The sequence below is a fragment of the Lissotriton vulgaris genome, chromosome 7 (genome assembly GCF_964263255.1).
Source record: "Lissotriton vulgaris chromosome 7, aLisVul1.2, whole genome shotgun sequence".
Lineage (NCBI taxonomy): Eukaryota > Metazoa > Chordata > Amphibia > Caudata > Salamandridae > Lissotriton > Lissotriton vulgaris.
The window spans coordinates 273,378,060-273,401,170 of NC_141695.1; the positions used below are offsets into that span (position 1 = coordinate 273,378,060).

The window sequence follows — 23,111 nt, forward strand, 5'->3', positions numbered from 1 at the left end:
GGATTCAGTTTAAGGCTATGTGCCTGGCCCGTAAAGCCTTTTGGAAGAATGGCCCGCCCATTCGACAATCTCTGATCATTCCTTATCAACGGAGGAGAGACCTTCGGTCAACTGCCGCTTTTCTTGCCCTTCATGCCAGCATAAGGAGAGCCAGATGTGGTGGCCGCTCCTTCTCATATAATGGTGCCATGGGTTGGAATGGAAAGAGGCTAATCTGCTCTCATTCCGAAAACTCTTAAAAACGTGTCTGTTCTAGATCTATAGTCACTTCTTACTGTTCTGTCTCCCTTACCTGTCTGCAGCTCTGGGCGGCCTCCGGGTAGACATTGTGCTTTATAAATTGTATTTATTTCATTCATTCATTCATTTATTCATCCACTTAGCGCTCGCACGGACGTATTTAATGCACACACGCGTAACAACAAATCTATAATTCTAACTTACATTGCAGGTCTTAGAGTGTGAAAAAAGAAGCTGACAGGAATTGTTTGATATACATATGAATTTAATAATGAACATAAAACAGAACAGGTTTAGAAAAACATGCCTCATCGACAGGACATTCGGTGAACAAGACGGTAATGCAGGGGAATGCATTAAAATATAACTCTTTTTTTCTTGTTAATTATCCTTTTAGGGACACTCAGACTTGGGCACGCATGTGCGATCGGCAGCAGAGCGGAACACATAGCCCGTATCGCAGACACACCAGGGCTCGCAGGATCTTCCGTCGACAGGTTTGACATCCGGATTTGCACAGGTTGCATGATCGGATTTCAAACAAGGCTGAAAATGCATGTTCGCCGGGCACTTAACTTGGCATTCTTCATATTTTACACATTTCTTAGAGTCGCTGGTCTCGAATATGAAACCAGGATCACATTCACAACCTTGTATGCATTGCAGGGTACACATAGGGAGTTTGGTATCGCTTAGCTTTTCGCAATTCTCTCGACAGGTCCTCTTGCACGTATTTTGGGCGTTGGGTGGGCACTCTATTGGGAGACACAAATGTGTTATGATATTTTTGTTTTTATTTCAGCATCGTTCGCATTCAAATATTACACACAATAACCAGTATTCACCTACAAAGTGAACTAAAGAAAAATTTAGAAATCAGTAATAAAAAACAGACATTCTTAATTATTACCGTGAAATGTATGTACATGCATCTTGTAATATCACCAGCTATTCTTTAACTGAAGTACCCTATTCACAGTGCATTGATAGGACCTATTACTTATAATTTCTCTGCCTACTTCAAATCCCGCGCTGGGAAATGGCATCATGATTGCGTCTACGGCCCTGTGAGGAGAGTGTCTCCTAATATTTTGCAATTATTACCCGCCCCGAGATGCTGCACTGGTGAGTCTGAGGGCATGACTGCAACTTGTCCAGTCTATTCAGATATTTGACCACCGTCATTTCATCTGATCTTTATAATTGTTTTAAAACAACCTGTCAACTATAGGTGGGTTCCTAAAAGTCTGAATTGTAGTTAGTTACAATCACGCCTACCTCATGAATATTAACTATAATTGGATACCATTATAGGGAAGGTGGCTTGCAGCAGCCAGCAGACCATCATGTCTGTGACTTCCTTTCAAGAAAGTATTTTTTTTTAAATTCCGTCCATTTTTCCTAAAGGAAACAGGATTGCAATTAAAAATTAAAGAGAACAGTTTAATTATTTTTATTTTAAAAAGGTGACCCCTTCCATTTTGTGTATGGATTATCACCTCCTCTAAGATGTCAGTAAAAGGCAACATTTTGTTCAATCAATTAAAATGTTATATAGTTTTTTGGCCATTTTACATAATTTTTACCAAAAAATCACATACATTTTGCCCAGACCAAGTACATTTTTAACTTTACCCCCCTTGCCCAACAGGGCAACCTAAAGCACCTGGAAACAATTAAGTTAAGCAGTGTGTGCTAAGAATGCTAAGAATAAACATTAAACACCTCCACCAATACATAAGCCGTCCAATAAATTCCCAGCTGATAGTTATTTTTCAATCTTTCCTAATATACACCTCAAAGCAATTTATCAGTACTTCGAAAGAGTTTTTCCTCCGCACAGCAGTCTGTCCTGTTTTGCATCTTTTTGTGTCTAAAAAGAAGATATAACCACCTCAAAAAGGGATGGAGCAAAACAGTACACTTACATATGTCGGTGTCAGAAAGTGGAATAGGGTGGCCCATCAACCAAATATGGCAATTTTGCTAGGTTACAGTACAGTTCACTGTGAAATGGCTAGTGACCCCGAGTCAGTCGAGCGCAAAGTTTCAGCCTTATTTTCAATCAATCAATCAATCATATCACTTGTAAAGCGCGCTACACACCCGGAAGGGTCTCAAGGCGCTTGGGGGAAGGTGGGCCGCTACTGCTCGAACAGCCAGGTCTTGAGTTGTCTCCTGAAGGCGAGGTGGTCCTGGGTCAGCCGAAGGTGGATGGGGAGGGAGTTCCATGTCTTGGCAGCCAGGTAGGAGAAGGATCTGCCTCCGGCGGTGGCTCTTCGGATGCGTGGTACTGCGGCGAGTGCAAGGCTAGCGGATCGTAGCTGGCGGGTGGGCGTGTGGAAGGTCAGGCGGTCGTTGAGGTACTTGGGGCCCAGGTTGTGGAGAGACTTGTGTGCGTGGGTGAGGAGCCTGAACGTGATCCTCTTGTTGCCGGGGAGCCAGTGCAGGTTCCTCAGGTGGCCGGAGATGTGGCTGCGTCGAGGTATGTCTAGGATGAGTCGGGCGGAGGCGTTCTGGATGCGTTGTAGTCTTTTCTGTAGCTTGGCTGTGGTTCCGGCGTAGAGGGTGTTTCTGTAGTCCAGCCGGCTGGTGACAAGGGCCTGGGTGACCGTCTTCCTGGTTTCGATCGGGATCCATCAGAAGATCTTGCGGAGCATGCGGAGGTTGTGGAAGCATGAAGAGGAGACGGCATGGGCTTGTCTGGTCATGGAGAGGGAGGAGTCCAGGATGAAGCCCAGGTTACGTGCGTGGTCTGTCGGCTTGGGGGCGGTGCCCAGGGCAGGGGGCCACCAGGAGTCGTCCCAGGCGGAGGGTGATGGTCCAAGGATGAGGACTTCCGTCTTGTCTGAGTTCAGTTTCAAGTGGCTGTTCTTCGGCGACGTCTTTCATCACTTCGTGGGGGCTGGTTCTGGCGGTGTCGGGGTCTCTGGTGAGGGAGAGGATCAGCTGGGTGTCGTTGGTGTAGGAGATGATGTTGAGGTTGTGTTGGCGTGCGATGGCTGCGAGGGGTCTCATGTAGACGTTGAAGAGGGTGGGGCTGAGTGATGATCCTTGCGGGACGCCGCAGATGACTTTGGTGGCCTTGGAACGAAACGCGTGCTACATTCAAGCAGTACCAAACATAATTCAAGTCAAGAACACCATAACATTTCCAAACCAATTTAGGAAATCCTAGAAAAATATAGTATGCTTAATGGTACAAAATGCTTGAATTACGGTTAAGGGAACAATAGATATGAACTCATGAAGTGAACGCAAAAAAAATTCCTTCAGAACAATGGGACTGTAAAAGTCACTGTTTAAAAACAGCCAGTAAAGAAGACAACACGAATTACATGCAATCTATTCTAACTGAGAGAGACCAGAAACTCAGAGGCACATCAGGTTGCCTTCCAGATTGGTACTCTCCAATGCTTTCAATTTTCCTGGTGGTCTATTGAGGGATTCAAGTTGCATGTCCAAGAGTATGACAGAGTACCTTCCTCCTGATTGCCGTTTCAGTAAGGACTCACAAATTGCTGTAGATCATAGAAAAGACTCCTCTGGTCTCTCCCAAATCTCTCAAAAAAGCTCCTAGGGAGCAGGCCTCTCTCTAACCTGGGGTCCCATATCATCTACTCCGTTGCAATTCATTTCCAACTCAACAGCGGAATCATTCTCAAAGGAAATAAATCCTTGTCCATCTTCCTGTGTCCATAAGTCAATACGTAGGGCCATTGGGTGTAGTCAAGCCTGTCACTTGCATAGGGACAGAGAAAATGCCCTAGGAAAATCTCTAGCAGTGTCATGGTCCCCTGATTCTTCATGCCAGCACAAAGCAGTCCATAAAAAGGCAAACATCTAATGAGACCTTGCAGAAAACATTATAATGCTAGAGTATGTATATTTTTGTGCAGGTAAGCACATTGCAAACATAACTGGAACGCAATGAAGGAACAGCAGCACAGAAGACTCGTGAAAGTTCATGGGCATTTAGAGTGAGGGAGAGAGAAGGTGGTAACTTTGCGGGTGAGATGTTGTTATTCTGTCGAGATATGTCTCTTCAGTTTCCTTATTTTTTTTGTGAAAAAATACCTGGTACATTCAATAATAAATACAGTTTACATTACAGTATTGATAAAAATCCAATATACATACATCTGAATCATATAAAATTATACAATACATTATACAATAAATAGATTATTATTAAATTAGGGCATGACTTTCTGAAACAGATAAAAATGAGAAAATAATTCATTATTACAGAGTAAACCTGGGCTGGTAACTCCATTCCAGAGATAGAAATACACATCCGACACCCTTGATAAGCTACTACATACAACAAAGGATGTAGGGGATCTATCCCGGGAGCTTCTTACAGAGGAGAATCCCTCCATCCCTTAATAGGAGCCCAAATATTAAATTCTAGTTCCCTCATTTTCCTACCCCTATGCATATAAATGGCGGATTCAATATTATGGATCCCGAGGAGCCTAGCCAACCACATCTGGAAGGATGGTGCTACAGTATCCTTCCATCCTGCCGGGAGTAAAATCCTAAGGACCGCCACAGATATGAATACAAAGGCTTCCTCCTCCTTGTTGAACCCCTGATTGCTATTGGTTCCTATTATCATTAGGGCAGGAGATAGGCTGATCTTAACACCTAGCAGCCCCTCCCAAAATTTCTCAACTTCTCCTTGAATTGCACTTAATTTATCACAGTGATAAAACATATGGAGTAAATCAGCAGGCCCTTCCATACACCGCTGGCAATCTATCAAGCATGCTTTCACTCCAACTAACAGACGCGTTCCACCGTAAAAAACAACAACATGATCTCAAAATTCATGTGGCAGGAGAAAAGGGCTAGGATCAGCATTAAGGAACTGAGACTAACAAAGCAACAGGGAGGCATTAATCTCGCGGATTTCCAAACATACCAGCTAGCATTCTTGGCAAACCAGAGATCACAATGGGTGTCCTCCCCACAGGGATACTCCCCAGTGTGGCTCCAGGTAGAGAGAGCCATACTAAATAATAGACAACCCCTCAAACCATTCACAACGAACACCTACCCCTCCGCCTCCAAAAAGATTTTCAAAAACACCAAGATAGCCATGCAAAAAGTAGACAAAAAAATTGATGACCAGTATCAAGGGCTCCAAATATGAATCGCTATGGGCGAACAGTAGAATCAAATACCGAGGGAGGAGCCTCAACTTTGAGACATGAATAGAGAAGGTTTTTTTATGGCTAGGAATGTAGTCTGGGTAATGTGTATAGTGAGGATAACTAGTTCGATTCTGCAGTACTCTGTAACCTGTGACATACTTTGCTATCTCACTTTCTTTCCCCCATCTCCCTCCTACTGTTCTCTCTCTGTCTTTTCTACCTTATAATACTCACCTGAGAGTATACTGGACCTCTGTAAGTGAATTTTATGACTGTACTGTATCACCCGTAAAAACCTAATAAAAATATTGTTTGTAAAAATTTAAAATTAAAAAGGGTCCTATAATGGTGGGCTCTCAGATTCGTGGAGCGAAAGAGTTTCCCCGCAAGTTGAAGTGCTTTATTCATATCCATATGTGGCTCCCCAAGTTTCGCTCCCCATGAGGCTTCAAATTTTTCCAAATCGGCCCGAGTCCCCGATAACATGGACCCATATATTAATTTATTCCTCGTTCCACCACCTAGTAAATAATCCAATATATTAATTCTGCCCCCAGGGGTAATCCATGGTCTGATACCCATTAAAGTCTCATGGATTTGAAAAAACGTAAAGCCTTGATTGTCCGGGATGCCGTATTTCTGCTGAATATCTTCAAATCTCATCAGGCTGCCCCCCTCAAAGATATCACCTATTCTTTTAATTCCATGCTGCTCCCAAAGCCTCCCCATCCTATCATTACTAAATTGAGGGAACAGACTGGAGTTCCAAAGCGGTGTATAGTGACTAATTTGGGGTATTGTTATTGATGTTTGCATTCGTTTCCAGATTTCTCAAACACCATCTAAAACCTTATACCACATTTTCTTATAGTCACGCCTATCGGTTTTGCGGAGCAGAAGCCCAAGACCTTCTCTGCCCAGCAATAGTTTGAAGATGGAGGGTGGGTTATTATTGCCAAATGGAGTGTCCGCTAAATTTGAGGCCGGATCAAATAAAATTGTCATCTGGCTTAGCAAACAACCCCAATGATAAAATCTAATATTGGGGATTGCAAGCCCACCCTTTTCTTGTGGAAGTGACAGACATCTCATAGAGCAACTGATTTTACCATATTGCCAGATAAAATTCATAAAAGCTGCCTCTATTGACTTTATTAGGGCTTCCTCGATCATAAATGGGATAGAATGAAAGAGATTTAGTACCTTGGGGAGCATGGTCATTTTGGGTACATTAGCTCTCCCTATTAAAGGTAGATGTAAGGCATCTATTCTTTTGAAGTCTGTTGTCATTGACTTTAGGAGCGGGGTAAAATTATCTTTCATTGTTGCATCTGTTGCAGTGCCTATCCTGACTCCCAAGTAAACAGCTGAATCAGAATACCTTACATCTCGCCTTCTGATGTTATTGGTGCAAATTATCTGAGTTTTACTTTCATTCAGCAAATACCCTGTACAATGTCCAAATTCCCTGGCGATCCCTGTAATAGCTGTCAATGCCATCTCTGGTTCCGTAGTAATTATGGCCAGGTCGTCGGCATATGCCAGTAGTTTAGTCTCAAACTGATTAAAGACTACCGGCTTGATATTATTACAGCCTAATAATCTCTGTACCAGCGGATCTATGTACTGGGTGAAAAGGATTGGTGAACAGGGACAGCCCTTACGTGTCCCTCTAGAAATATAAATTTTCTCTGAGCTGCCTCTCATTATCTGAATTCTAGCCATGGGAACGGAATACATGGCTTTGATAGCCCCCATTATTCTAGGTCCGAAGCCCCTTTGTTCCAATATCTCCCACAAATACTTCCACGTTACACGATCAAAGGTCTTTTCCGCGTCCAGGAGGATCATGGCCATCCGCCCCCGTGGCAGCTTGCACATCGAACAGTGTGATAACCTGCCTGATGTGGTCAGTTGTTCCTCGGCCTAGGATAAACCCATGCGGCCACGGGGAGACCAGACCGCCTATGACCCTTCCCAGCTGTCTAGATAGAACCTTGGCATAGATCTTAGTGTCCGTATTGGACGATATGATTCGGGGTTGTCCTTGGGCTTCCCTTTCTTATGGAACACAATAATATTTGTTTCCTTCCAGGATTCTGGAATTAGACTGGAGCATAATATACTGTTAAATAAATCCTGTATCATAGGGGCGATCTCATTCTGGATACTTTTATATACTTCAAGTGGTATACTCTCCAGCCCGCAGCCTTTCCTGCTGCTATTTCCTGAAGTGCTTCCACCACTTCACCTTTTGCCAGATTATTCTCCAACATTTCTTTATCCAAATTACCCAGCTGGGGGCCTATATCCTCAAACCCCAGGCTAACAGCCTCGGGACCACCCTCTTCTTTGTACAATGTTTGATAGATGTGTTTAAGAACTTTCAGTATATCAGCTGGTTCCATATAATCCCGACCCCCCTCTTATATTCTTGAAATTATATTTCTGGTACTTTCTTGCCTGACCCGGAGTGCTAATAGCTTGCCTGCCTGCTCTCCCGTCTCATACATCTTGCCCCTATGTGTCTGATACTCATCAGCAGCTTCTGGGCTAGCCACTTATGCAGCTCTGCTTTAAATGTAAGTATCTTCTGCTGGCTCCCAGCAGCCTCGCAACCTTGCCCAATATCCTTTGTATGCTGTACTTCTGCAGCTGCTAGCTGGCAGACCAATCTCTAATTTTCTAGCCGATCCTCCTGTTTTAACCTAGCTGAGAATCTAATCATCTCGCCTCTCAAGGCTGCCAAAAATGCATCCCACACATCGGGGCATATTACCAAGCAATAGCGATGAGGTCAGTGCTCGATATACCCTGGGCTTGCGGCCTGCATAAACAACATTATTTGTAAAATCAGCAGAGATATTCAAGTCTCCACATACTATAATGGGTCTCGGCCAATTCAATAATTCAACTACAACATGTTCAAATATCTAAGGGTCATCCTGCTTGAAACCATAGATCGAACATATTGTAAATCCTAGACCATGTTCTGCCAGTGCCCACCTCCCACGGGAATCTGCCAGATGTGGCTTGGCCCCTCCTAAGGTAGATCTGGCCAATATTGACACCCCTCTAACTGTAGATGTCTGTGAGGAGCAGGCCAATAACTCAAAACCACTTATTCCTAACATTTTTTTTTTGCCAATGGTAGATTGGTCTCCTGTAAACATAGCACATCCACATGGGTCGAACTTACAAAATACCCCATCATTTGCCTCTTCCTCCAGTTATTTAGGCCCCCAAAATTAACCGTACAAATCTTAAATTCCCCCATTTAACACTACTGGGATGCCAAATTTCTTTTGAAGCAGCCCACACATCTGATTATAAACAGAAATCCCTCAATCATCAAAAAAATAACACCAGGTATTTTTTCTTTTTTCTGCTTTTACCCCTTCCTTCCCATCCCCCTCCACCCCCTCCAACCACCATCCTTCCCTTCCCCTCCCCCTCCCCCCTACGCCCTCCACCCTTAAGAAGCGCTCAGATCTAGGTCTGTGCATGTGATGTCTGCAGCATTAGCAGCCTGTGTCCTTTCTAGGCTAATCACCATAGCTTCCTCTTTCCCCCTTAATCCTACCAAAACATAAATCTTAAATGCAAAAATTAAATCAAAAACCACAAACTGAAATATATATAACTCTGAAGTTTCTTAACACCCCCCTCCACCCATCCTCTTGTTAAACCATAGAACCACCACAACCAGGCTCTTTTATTCTCTCCTCGGCCTCCCTTTCTTCACCTCATAGCCAAACTTTTTATTTGTCCACCGCGTCCAGGTTTTTTCTGGCTTTATCTCAGGGGAAAAGTAGCATGTATGTCCCTCATGGATCACCTTAATTTGTGCCGGGTTAGTAAGCTATGCCTGGAACGGTTTTATTAACTGTCTCAGCTTCCAGTGTCTCTCTACCGTTGAGTGGCAGAAGTCAGGGCGAACGAAAAATGAGACCCCCCCCACTAGATCTCTTTGCTTCTGGTCTGACCTCCTCTGAGATAGCCTATTGCAATAGAAAATTCCATAGGAACACCAAAATTGCTCGTGGTTTATCCCCCTCTCTCGCTGGAGCACGTAATTGAAACGGAGTACGGTGTGCTCGTTGGATTTCGGCAGTCCAGTTCCATTCCAGCAGCTCCGGAAAGGCGGACCTAAACAGTTTGATTATGTATACCCTAGTGTCCAACCCTCCCACTCCCTCTGGCACCCCCAATACCCTGAGGTTATTCCTCCTCTGCCTGTTCTCAAAGTCCTCCAGCTGCTTCCACTGGATGTCCTTAATCTGTGAGCTTTGAGCCCCCACCTGGGTTGATGCACTGGCTGCTTATGCCTCAGTCACAACTATTCTTTCCTTGAGGATCATCACTCTCTCACCTACATTACAACATGCCTTGGAGAGCTTCCAGATGACCCCTTGCATTTTTCTCATGGCGGCCTGCGCCTTGTGACTGTCCTGACGCGTCCTCCAGCATAGGAGGGGTGGTGCCAGTTACCGGGGGGGGGGGTGTTTACCAGAAAGTGGGGTGGCAGATTAATAGTCCCATTTTAGGTCCTTTCTTCCTCGGCCTTGTACATCTGATTGCACATTTGGTTTCTTAGTTATTGTAGGGAGGTCTAGATCACTGTCCTACAGGTCTGAATCCAAGTTACTCCCGCCTAGTACTAGCTCAGATCGTCATCAGACCGTTCCGCCCCTTCAGAGACAGAAAAAAACAGTCACTGGGCTCCTTATCTTTATCCAGATCTAATCCGTCCTTACCCCATACTGGGAGATCCACTCCCCACATCAAATCGCCAGTCCCCAGCATTGAGGTAGATTGCTGTAGCCCCCTCTCAACCTGTCGCTCCTTCACAAACAGAGGCCGTATCTGCATTCTTACTGTTAGTTTCTGCGTCTTGTGTTACCTCCGGGGGGGGGGGGGGCAGAGATACCGTGGGCAGAGCTACTGTGCCATCCACCCCGCATTCTCTTCTGGAGGGGGACTGGTGTCACTGGAGCCTTGGAGCCTGCAGCATTCACCACCACTTTCGGAGCCATCCCTCTGCTCCACGTACACAGACTAACCAGATGAGATAGAAACTTGGATATGAAGCAGCTGATTATCCGGGGCCAAAGTCGTTTACAGGAGTACTGCGGCCCCAACATAGAGTGGTATGGAGGGTATGTGGGGGGTATTTTCCAAACCCCTCAAGGAGTTAACCATTTTCTGCAAGCTGATAGGGGTCTTCACATCATAACCTGACCCAGAGCGGCTTCGCTAGTGCTGCAATCGGCCTCTAAGCGGCCGCCATCTTGAACCTCCGCAAGCAAATGATACCTTTTGTGGGTTGCCTCCTCTTCAGGGGCCTTCTGAATCACAGTGGAGTTGAACAGGTGCAATGTTTATGGGGATATGCTTCCAGATATTGGGTGTATAGACTGAAAAGGAATGAACCTTTCCTTCCTGCGTTAGCTTGTCTATAATTTAGCAATGGCCTGACTGTAATTTTGAAATTTACTATGCAAGGTGGCTAATTTCTCTGCCAGGTATATTTGTTTTGCTTCTGAAGGTCTTGTAGGTGATGATGGTGGTATTGAAAATGATGCAGACTGTGAGAGGGAGCAGGTTAACTGATCAAATTGGTTCTGGTCCTAGATGAGGCGAACCTACAAGTGCTGGATGCCTTTCAGAGGAGCCAATGCAGTCAGTGATGTGGTAGACTAGAACATTGCCTCTATCTAGTTAGGAAAGAACTGGTCACTGTTTAACAGAAATCAGATTTATGTAGGAAAGGTTTACATTTTTTCGGGTGAAAGAGCTGTTTCCCTGAGATCATGTTAACTATAAATCAAAATGATTTTGTATTTGATGTCAGGGGTCAAGAAGTCTCTGCTCGTGCCTGCTAGCCAAGCTTGAATAAAAGGTTGGTTGACATTGTCGTAGAACAGTAAAACCTCTGTATTTATCAGGTTGAACTTTAGGTCAGGACTTGACATTCAGTTATTAATTAGCTTGAGGCAGAATTTAAGTAGTTGAGTGTCATCAAGTTGACTGATTTTGAGATACAGTTTTGTGTTGTTGGCATATTAGTGTATATTGCCATTATTGTGAGTAAGTTATATCCCCTGGGGTTCCATATTGAAGTTGAAGATGTAGGTACGGTATGCAACTTTGAGAAACTACAAAGGATACAGGGAGTTTCGGCAATCTTGAGGCTCCCATCAGGATGAATGGGTTGTTGTTAATGTTAATGTTAATGTTATTCGGAATTTATAGAGCGCGAACTGCCGCTCCGATAGGAGCATCCTGGCGCCACGGAGCGAGAGAGTCAACCGAAGTGAGAACTAGATGGCAGCTAATACATAAGCATCTGACAAGTTAAATAGCCAGGTTTTACGTTGTTTACTGAAAGAGGCTTCTCGATCTAGTAGCCTTAACTCCTTTGGCATCACATTCCAAGCCTTGGAAGCCAGGACGCTGAGGGTTTTTCCCCCTTTGGTTTTATAGTGAAAAGTAGGAGTGTTAATTAGGTTACAACCTGCTGATCTCAGAACTCTGGTGGGATTGTAGCGTGAGTATCTTTTTGAGAGATACTTAGGGCCAATGTTATTTAGTGCTCTGAAAAAGGTCAATAAGATTTTGAAAAGAATCCTTTTGTGGAGAGGAAGCCAATGCAATTTCCTTAGGGCCGCAGATGCCGAAGATTTTCTGGGCAGTTTCAATACCAGACGTGCAGCTGCTTGTTGGACACTTTGTAGTTTTTTTCAGTGTCAACTTTTTTACTCCAGCCATCAAGCCGTTGCAATAATCGAGGCGGGAGATATAAGGGCAACAGACACAGACTTTCTTGATTCAGTGGGAAGAAAATCAAAGAATTTTTTCAATGATTTGATGATGTTAAAACAGCTACCTGCTAAACTCCTTACTTGATGGTCAAAGGATAGTGACGAATCAAAAAGAATGCCAAAATTCCTGTCCGTTTCCACCGAACTGGGATGCAGGGTGGCTCCCTTGGGCCACCATTTGTTGGGGCTAAAATTGACATTTTTCCCAATGGGCAATATTTCTGTTTTACTAAAATTACTTTCAAGACAATTGTCTTCCATCCATTGGAAAACATCAGTAAGGCAATTCTGAAAGTTTTATTCGGCCACTGTGGAATTTTTGTCGAGGGATACAATCAGTTGGGTATCATCAGCATATGATGTTATCATTATCCCATAAGATTCAATTAAATAGATAAGGGGCGCCATATAAATATTAAAGAGTAAGGTACTCAGGACGGAGCCCTGCGGAACTCCGGAGGAGACACTCTTCTCCTTCTAGAAAACGGCCCCAAAGAAATGTTGACAAACTGATGCTGTAGTTTGTTAACACTCTTTTCTAAATTTTTCTCCAGATAAATGGAAGGTGGTTGGTTGGTAAGGTTGTCCAAGGCCAAAGTAGGGTTGTTCAGCAAAGAGATGCTCTGTTGTGGTTTGGGATCAACCACAATTTTCCTGTCAGAGGCAGGGTTGATGTTGTTGATGGTGGCTGTTAGAGCATTTCCATGAAGAGATTCTGTGATGAATGATCACAGCTTTTTGTCTGTATAGGATATAGTGATGAGTGACTTTAGAATACCTGTTTATTTAGCATGCAATAGGAGGTCCAAAGCTATTCACTTGAAGAAAAAGCAGAGTAGGTGTGTCTGCTTCATGTTCATATTGGTCGATGGCACTGCAGTTGTTGACTTAGTATCATATTCTGTAATCTGGGAGTAGTGTAATGCAGTGCTTGAGAGACTTGAAGAGAGATTTGTTTATATTAGTCATTTTTTGATGCCTGTCTTGTAGAGGAGGCTGTAATTGAGTTGATTCACTGGCTTAGTGAAGTGCTTTGAGTTGGATCAGGTTGACAAAGGCATTGGTCTGTTTCAATTTCTTATCATGATTTCACATATTTCAATCATTATCTGTTAGTTCATTAGTTTACTAATAGTGCACATGGATTTGGTTTGGAGGACCATGTTTTAATGATGCATTTATTGGTGAATGGTATTTTGAGGACAGTCATGTATTTGTTTTGATGTTTAGTAAGATCTGATGAGGCCTGGAGTGTTTGAGACTTTAATGAGTTCCATTTAAAAGTTATCCATGGCAAAGTCTTCAAAGAAAATGTTTTTGTTTTTCTCTTTTTGGTTGGGTGTCATGCTTAAATGTAGTGTGGAGAGTAGCAGAGTAATTCGGTTCAGTGGTAAAGGGGCATTACCTTATTATGGTGCAGGGTGCTGCTCTGAGAGTAAATAGGTTTGATGATTATTTTCTTGGTGTCAGATGCTAGACAGTGTACATACAGATACTTTCACTGCTGTGGTTCTAAAGATGTTCAGAACATTGAAGTTTCAAAGTAGGTTTTGGTGGGAGGGCTGAATGGGGCTTTAGTGATAAAGGTCCAGACGTACAGTGCATTAAACAGGTCGCAAACGGACTGTTTGGGACCGCTAACATGCATTTTGCTATGTACAAACCGTATTTTGCGAGTTGGCAACCTATTACCGACTCGCAAAATAGGGGTTGCGAGTCACAAATAGGAAGGAACGTGCCAAGGGTGTCCCTTCCTAATAGCCAGTCGCAGAGGGATGTACTATTGTTTTATGAAGGGAATGTGGTCACAAAACAATCACAGTTTACCACCTACTAAAAGTAGGTGGTGAGCCAGTCACAAAAGGGAAGGGATCCCCAGGTCTTTGTGACTGGCAGTGAAAACATTTTTTACGAGCAGGAAGTGGTCCCACAGAACACTGCCTTCTCTTAAAAATGAAAGAGACCTTTTTTTGTCTTTTGGAAACACATCTTGTTTTCCTTTAAGGAAAACAAGCTGTATTAAAAAAAAGATGCTTTTTAAAAACGCAAACACAGACATCCCCAGTAGGCCAAGATCCCAGTGTTACTGCCCATTCCCAATGGGTTGAAAATTGCGACCTGACTCATGAATATTGATGAGGTAGGTCCATAGTGACCACATTGGGAATTGCTAATGTGTCTGAGACACATTACTACATTTAATTTTGCAAGTCTCTATTTGCGAGTCACACAAAAATAGCAATTACAGACACAAAATAAAATGGTTGCACATGAAGCCCAAAGTCTGATATTTGGGAGCTTGGTGGAAATGGTCTTTGCATGATGAGGAGTAGAAATGGGAAATGAAGAGGTTGTATTATGATTGGGTGATAGTTGTTCTGTGAGAAAGCACGGCCAAATATGCTTGTGAATGATGGCAATCCCCACTCTCCACATTCAGTGTATGGCCATTATGTTCAGTGATATAGTCTGCTGTGTCAAAGACATGATTGTGGTGGAAGTGGGCCATATTTACGTGATAACAAAATGCATCATAGTTGTTTTGTGCAATCATGCACCTATTTCAAGACAATGTATGGTTGCAGAGTGTGCATTATTCAGCATGAGATGGCGAGTTGGAGGGTTTGTTTTGCAGGTGGTGTGTGTGTGCGCCAATGAGTAGAATTGGTCAGTGGTAATCTGTCACACAGTGCACTCACTGTAGTGTGTGTATTTTGTGTGTGGTGTGTGTGTGCATGTGTAGCATAGCGTATAGGTGTCTCATTAGAGGTTCGGTGTTCTAGGTCTAGGCACTTCCTGTCCTGAACAGGCCGAAAGGGGTGACAACATTGTCAGTGTTCACCTGGTAGACTGCACCTTAAAGTTGTGGAAATGAAGTGCATGGCTCTGATTGGCTAGTCAATGTAGGACTCAATGGACCTTTCTGTGCGGTATAGTGTGGGGTATTACTTTGGGGTCTTCTGTCTATGGGAGCACAAGTTCTGCTAATGTGTAAAAGATGAGCTTGGCTCTGATTGGCAGGGGCCAGCAGGAGGTTAGGGAAATATCTGTGTGGTTCTGGCTGTGACGTTCCTCAGTAGCCTGCTAGCCTTGAGATTGCTGCTTGGTCTGGTTGAAAGAAGCAGTTATGTTAAAAAATGTGGTGGGTTTTGTTGGTCTGGGGCATGGTAGGTGTGAGTCAAAAAAAGATCCACAATTTTCTGACAACATTTATAGATTGTCATTAGACACTGTACACTGGGGCACTGCTATCCAGTGCCAACTGTACATGCACTGACCCCTAAAATGCTTAATCCCTGGTTGGATTATTTAGCCTTTTCATAAGGCCATTGTTTATGGTGTGGAAATACACTTATTGTGACATCCACTTCTGTGACAAAGGAAAACATGGCTTCAGCTGTATCATTGTCGCCTTATTGCTGCTGTGTAATACCTGCAGTGTCACCCATTAACACAACCCTTATTAAGAGTTTAAGGAGTCCAATTTTAAATATTAGGAAGTCAGTTCTATGTAAATCTTTTAGCCCACAAGCTAGAGTGCATGGTCTTTAAAACGGGGACATACAGAAAAGTAATGTTACCATGTCCCCACAGCAACAAAAAAAAACTAAAAGCTATATTCACTGTGGCAGTGGTAGTTACTATGTGTAAAACAAATTGAAAATGAAGATTGCTATGTTGAAAATGGGAAAAGCTAATAAAATAATGAAATAATTATCTTTAATAGGTATTAAAAGTCCAATTCAATGGTAAAGTTGGTTGTTAATAAACATTTTTAGAAATGAACGTTTTAAAATTTACCCTTAACCTGCCTGAACTAAAAGAAGGCTAATTAGCATAATCCTCTGCCAGCTTCCAGTCTGTGCTCAAGCACAGGAATTCATGTGAAATGTCCTCCAAGAGCAAACAATAGGTTCACCTGAATAGGCAGGGATGACCCTTCTGAACTCCACAGAATGTTCTGTGTAGGGCATTGTGGGTATCCTGTTGATACCCCAATTTCAAATCCTGATTGATATACAGTTTATACCGCAAGTAATACGTGTGGCACATTTAAAAGGGAGCAAACAGGATGCCAAGACAGTTCTTGTGTCTCCCCTCTCTAGTTGCTTAAGGACCCTGCATTTGCCCTACCAGTCTTCCATCACAGGCTTGTTTTCAGTAATGCAAAAGTCAGCATTTTACCCTCAAAGGCCCATATGCGTTCAGGAGACATACTAATCAACTATAGAATGGATTGGAAAGTCAGAGTAGTGGGTTGCTTCAGCATTTATTTTAAACAGATAAATGCCAGAAATGTAGTTGGGGAAGATAGGTTTGCATAGTGGTAGTTGTAATATATGTCAGGTCAAGCTTCACAACTGAGAGCAATGCAAGGACATGTAATAATTATGTTATCCTCACATGAACTTATGTTTGTAGAAAGAGTTTTTTTTTTTATTTAATTGTACCTTGTTCTTTGCTTGATTCATCTTCTATAGGCTTTCAGAACATTAGCTTTTGGGCAGCTTCATCACAGCCAAATACAGTATTAAGCTGTAAGTGAGATTGAAATTTAGAAAAAGATATATGGTAACAAATGTGCTTCCTCTGCCATTTTGCAGTGTAGAACATTTGATTCCTTTAGAGGAATGTAGCACCTTCTGTTTAGTGTCCTCCTAAAAAAACTGATTTTTTATTAATCAAACAATAAAGTTACTTCTTCTTCTAACTGCTTTGAGTTGTTTTGCCATAGAACTGGCACTGAAAGTGATCAAGGGAATGCACGGTGAAAGGTAAAATCAATGCATTTAAATAGCCCAAACTATGAAATACAGATCAAGTTCTTTGGGGGTAAAATGTCATACCTTCTGGAGGAGAATCAGCTAGAAGTGGGTTGATAAAGATCAGCAATAGACCTGAAAAGATACATAGTGTGTTAATGAGCAGACTGGGTTGTGGCAGCATCCGTGCCATATCACCCTTTTTCTAGGTACTCTTGTACTCACCTAACATCAGGAGCTGAAGGTATGAGCTGGGTTGCTTCATGTTGTCCTCTCCTTGTTTCTAGAAACAATCGGTACAAGAGCACAAGGAATAAGTAAGTATTTAAAGACAGCTATAAAACCATAAATGTATAGATTCATACGCAATAATACCCTGTGCGTAGAGAGATGTGACATACAGCTTAAACTCACAGTTGGGCAAATAGGAAGGAGTTGGGACAGATTTTAGGTCAAGAATAAAACACTGTGAATGATGAGATGACCATAGGAAAGTTACAGTAGACAGAAGGAAATATGAAATTACTGCACATGCTCATACATGGACACAAAAATATTCATACACAAACACACTGCACATAAATATATATATATATATATATATATATATATATATATATATATATATATATATATATATATATATATATATATATATATATATATATATATATATATATATATATATATATATATATATACACACACACACGCAAACATTCCGGTGGAGTGAACACAGGAAAGAGCAACAGCACATATCGGAACATACCTACCAGTATACATTTTTTAACATCAAAAAGAATATTGTGAAGATACGTATATGTAGGTAAATAGGTAAGTACAGGGTTACTGTATATCACGTGAGTATAACAAAAGGGGGGAGGGAGAGAAACTAGTGGATTCAGTCTCCCCTGGTAACTTGTTTAAACAAAATAGAATCCACTCAGAGGGTGGTAGTGATCCCTAAAGTGATGGGGAGCACACAGTGTTGTTTTAAATGCCCCTCACACACCAACAGGCCCCTTGGTGTCATGCTTCATCATCGCGGCCTTCGCACCCCTCTACGGGATGCGGCGTGCTGCGACTCACGAATACGTAGGAGCACTGATAGTGAACTATGTGTTTATGTGTGTGAGAGAGAGTGTGATTGTGAGTGGTGAGGTGAAAAAGAATGAGGGATTTTAAAAAAAAAGAATGAGGGATTTTAAAAAATACCTGGCTCGTAGGAAAAAATTATTTAATATGTCCTCGGCTGGTTTTGTTAAAAAGGTGCAAGGCGAGGTTGACAGATATACGTACTAGGGTATATCAACCTCTATGTAATGCGTCAACATGTTTCGGAGTTCAACGACTCCTTCTTCAGGACGAGGATATGCACAGTTATCCTCACCTTACTCAAAAGGATGCAAAATGTGAAAGTGTATTTTACAAAAAACAAAAAACACTAGGTGCAATGTACCTATCAGTGTTGAAATGCAAGCTCTGTTGCGCCCAATTGGCGTTCGAAGAACATGTGGGATGGAAAAACATAGTAAAACATCACAGTCAGACGTCCAGGAACAGGGAAAAATTAATTTCCAGTCATGTAAGGGTGAAAAAAGAACCAAAAGTAAGGTTCAAGGACCCTGTAAAAAAGACAAAAGGACACACAGTAGACAAATACATACACAAAGTGAAAATACGCCAAAATATATTTCCCAACATTGATTGTGGAGGAAGGAAATGAGGTAATGGTGGCTTACTTATAGATCAAGGTTGTCTGACCTCATGAGCCTAAGCGTGGTATTGGGGGTTCCTTCCTCACTGCTCAATAAAGCAACCTATAGAATGTTAAAGGTAGGTTTTAGGGTCAAAAAGTGGAAATGGGAGACTATGGCGGCTCCTGTTTTTGCAACCCAACTCACGGTCACTGCACGGTCTAGTAGACTGCCTTCCCCTCAACGCGGCTCCGACGATGTGCCCGGTCACGTTGATTCTAGACTCTTATATACAGACTCCCGTTTCAATTAGAGGATAATTAGAAACGGAAATGTGCCCAAATAAGGATATAGTAGCCAGGACCAGTCCGGTCTTGCGCGCTGCTGAAGGGCGTGTAGCACGGTACGACCGCGCATGCGCTGAGAGGCAGTGTTCCTCTGCGCGCGCATGCGTATTGCCAGTAGATGGTCAGGACGGCAAATCAAAGCTAGGCGCATGCGTGTAGTCGTTTCCCATACGCTACTCGTTTGCGCATGCCTCTCGGAGGTTCCCCATTCCAAGTTGATGGAAGGTATTAAGGGCAGCGTTAGTTATATGGGGATAAAGGTATTCATCGACATCATGGAAAAACATAACCAGATGTCTCAAGGAGGTTCATGATTACAAGTCAATGGAAGGTATTAAGGGCAGCGTTAGTTACATGGAGGTGATGGTATACATGGACATATTAGAAAACATATTAGAAAACATAACCCTCATGAATAAGTGTTAAAACATTGGGTCTCTAACAGTATGAGATGGAATATCACATCACAAATTTAGTGCCAATATATATATATATGTAACACAAAGGTTAAAGTGACGTTATACTTAGCTCAGATTTTACTCATACGAAGTCAGTAAAATTCAGCACTTATAGTCACCTGACCTAACTATAACTTACACCCCCCGCAATGCACGCCTTATGAGTTTACACATAGCATCACTCATGACATGGTCAGTGACATCACTGATGACACCTCAAATGACATCCCTGATGACATCAAGGTGAGCAAGTGCATGAGAGTTTGAGGGGTCACCGAATGGGTGTGTGAGTCTCCGTGTGGTTCTAGTAGTTGGTGCCCGAGTGTCTAAGTGGGTCTGTGAATGGATGTTAGAGTGTCTTAGTGAATCTGTCAGTGGGTGTGTGAGTCTCAGAAAATGTCTGTGAGTCAGTGTGTGAGTATTTGAGTGACCCTGTGAGTTGGTACATGACTCTCTCAGTAGATATGTGAGTGGATGCATGAGTCTCTGAGAGAGTTTGTGACTGGGTGCATGAGTATCTGAGTAGGTCTATGAATGGTGCATGAGTCGCTGAGTGGGTCTTATGTCTGTGACTGGATATGTGAGAGTCTGAGTGGGTCTGTGAGTGGGTGCATGAGTCTCTGAGTGGGTTACCAGCTTAGCTGTTAAGTGTATGCTTTTTAAAGGAGCATAACACTGGCCCCTGCACCTAAGGGGCTGCAGAGGCCTGTGTTACGCTCCTCACTATCCTCTGCTGCTCCAACCAGGATTCAATGTGCTATGGGACTGTGGGGAAGCCAAATTCAGCAAACTCAGTAATGTAACATCGGATTTGTCCACTGGAGAGGGATGAACTTTTTTCATGAGGCCTAACGTGTTTCAGACTTCCTCAGCTCTTGCTCATATGCCAAATGCCTGGAACTCCAGAAAGCTAATTGCAGACATCTGCTCACCCGGTGAAATACCAATCCTGCCCTTCAGTGAGCCTCCTAAGTGAGTTCAAAACTGCACACTTTACCCAAATGGGTTTTCTGTAGCCGAGCTTGAAATTAAAATAAAGGGGCATAATTTCAAGACTTGGCGATAAAATTATCACCACTTTATTGGCATGAAACTGCAGCTAAAGTGACGATAATGGGCTTGATAATATGCCCTTGAGAATTACTATAGAAACCCAGGTTAGACATCTAACCTTGGCTTCTATGGGAATTCTCTAGGGCATATTATGAAGCCCATTATCGCCACTTTAGAGCCAGGTTCCTGGCGATAAAGCGGCAATACTTTTATCGCCCAGTCTTGATATTATGCCCCTTTGTTTTAATTTCAAGCTCGGCTACAGAAAACCCATTTGGGTAAAGTGTGCTGTTTTGAACTCACTTAGGAGACCCACTGAAGGGCAGGATTGGCATTTCACCGGGTGAGCAGATGTCTGCAATTAGCTTGCTGGAGTTCCAGGCATTTGGCATATGAGCAAGGGCTGAGGAAGTCTGAAACACGTTAGACCTCATGAAAAATAATTCTATATATGTTGCTGGCTTGGCTGTAGTCTTCAATAAAGAAATTCAGAACTGACTGAGGGCGCCTATGTCAGAGGACAACCTTTTCTTGTGGAAATACATGATATATAAATATGTATATATATATATATATATATATATATATATATATATATATATATATATATTTGCGCAAAGTGTAACATGCTGTTTATTTCCAATCTTTCGAATGTTGAGTGTTGGGCGACGCTCAAGAGTTGAAACTTTGAGTGGAATGGGTCAGACATGATTCCCCTCCCTTATATCTTCAACGTATATAGGTGTGTAGTTACAAATGGTCAATCTATGCATAGCAATAAATTCTTACCTTCACAACATTCTAGTTGAGATACTTGGGGCACAACATTTTTGGATGTCAATTGGTCTTAAATAAATCCCCAGGCTTTTGCGAGGCAGTTGACTCTGTGTCTGTTAAAATCACCTTCGGAAACCTGCAGCTTTTTAAAAATAACGGGTCTATCTCCATCTAAAAGTCGAGTTTTCTCCCCTGTATACATTTCCAAATACTGCAGCGTTTTAAATGATGGCAGAACAGGTGTTTACATTTATTAGAAACCTCCGTTCTCCCACAAGCAATGACGGCAAAGTGCACAATTAATATTTCACAAAATTTGTCATGCCTTATTTCTTGCTCGAAGTTTTCTTCACCATAAAATGTATCATTAGGCTGTATGCATGTCTCTTCTATGTATGTGTCATTTCTATACCTTTTGCCTAGCCAAAAGGCAGCAGAGCGCTGTAGTTTCCATATTAGAATAGCCATAGAAATGGCAGCTCCACACTAATTTGTAAAACGTTATGTATCAAGACTTTTTTGCATTCACAAATGGGCAGATTTGCTGAATCTGCACATCTGTGCATGTAAAAAATTCATTTCTGATGTAGCAAACCTGATTTTGCAATTTGGTAACCTGTTACTGAATTGAAAAATGGGTTTGTGATTCAGTATGAGGAAGGGGTGTATTTGGGTCGTCCCTTCCTAATACCGAATCGCATCAGCATCTATGAATGGTCTGTTGCAGCAATTGCTGTCAAATAACATTCACATTTTACCACCTACTTCAAGTAGGTGGTAACCCATTTGCAAACGGGAAAGGGTCCCCAAGGGACCCCTTCCCCTTCGTGAATGTTTGCAAAACCATTTCTAAGAGCAGGTAGTGGTTCCACAGACCACTGTCTGCTCTTAAAAAATGAAAAGAAAACTTTTACTTTTTCTTTTTGTAAAGCATCTTGTTTTCCTTTAAGAAAAAAGGTCTGCTTTACAAAAAAGCTACTGATCTCTGCAGGCCACCATCCCTGTGAAGTTTGTGATTTCTAGGAGGTCGAAAATTGCGACCTATCTCAATAATATTCATGACGCAGGTCATTTGCGACCCACTAGGAGTCGCAAAAGGTGTACTATACACATTCCTACATTGCATTTTGCAATTTCCTAATTCCGAATCCTTGTGATTCCCAATAAGGGAATCACAAAAAGTTATCTTCATACATCTGGCCCGAAGATCCTTATCTTTCTTTTTCAAAGAAATTAGTCTAATTTGACACACAGATAAGAATAAAGGAACAAAGTAGTAGCATACTCTTCAACAAAAGGTATCATGATGTTTAGTTCGTTATCCATTACACCATTTGATTCACTCATTCATTCATCCCTTAAATGACACAATAATATTTATAAAAAACTTCTCCTAGAAACATACCTCTCTCTCCTTTTATTGTGGATAGACTGTTCTGCACCTCGGCTTCTGTCTGATTCTAAAAGGCCACCTGCTTGCTTTTAAATCCCATAGCAGGTCATTGGTTACAGCTCTTGGCATGTAAATAATATTGTTGGCGAAACAAACTTTTGCAACACTATTACCTAATAGAGTAACAGGAACTTCCCAAATGTAATTAAAGTGTGAATCACAGGTGTCCTTGCCCAAAGCCTATTGCATGTAGGTTTATTCTGAAGTGTCAGTGATCCTTTATGCCAAGTGACGGTTAGTGACCCACAAAAATGATGGGGTGAGATAAATAGAATATGTTCAAAAACATACATACAAATAAACACACATTTAACCCTTGTGCTGCCAGGCCTCCCCCAGT

The 23,111-nt window shown here is 42.4% G+C and overlaps 1 protein-coding gene across 2 annotated transcripts in view; it reads right to left on the reverse strand.

Moving 5' to 3' along the window:
• Positions 1 to 22,821, reverse strand: part of LOC147701377 (zonadhesin-like) — a 430,643-nt gene extending 407,822 nt beyond the window's left edge. Inside the window, exons 1-4 of one of the 2 annotated variants that reach the window (XM_086930070.1) lie at positions 22,724 to 22,821; positions 17,212 to 17,269; positions 17,071 to 17,121; positions 491 to 995 (exon numbers count right to left, since the gene is read on the reverse strand). In XM_086930070.1, the coding sequence (XP_086786196.1) occupies positions 634 to 995; positions 17,071 to 17,121; positions 17,212 to 17,251 (453 nt within the window). In that variant the 5' untranslated portion in view covers positions 17,252 to 17,269; positions 22,724 to 22,821 and the 3' untranslated portion in view covers positions 491 to 633. Of the gene's footprint in view, positions 1 to 490; positions 996 to 17,070; positions 17,122 to 17,211; positions 17,270 to 22,723 lie in introns of those variants that run through there. The other variant, XM_086930069.1, reaches the window with a different exon arrangement.
• Positions 22,822 to 23,111: the final 290 nt, after the last annotated feature.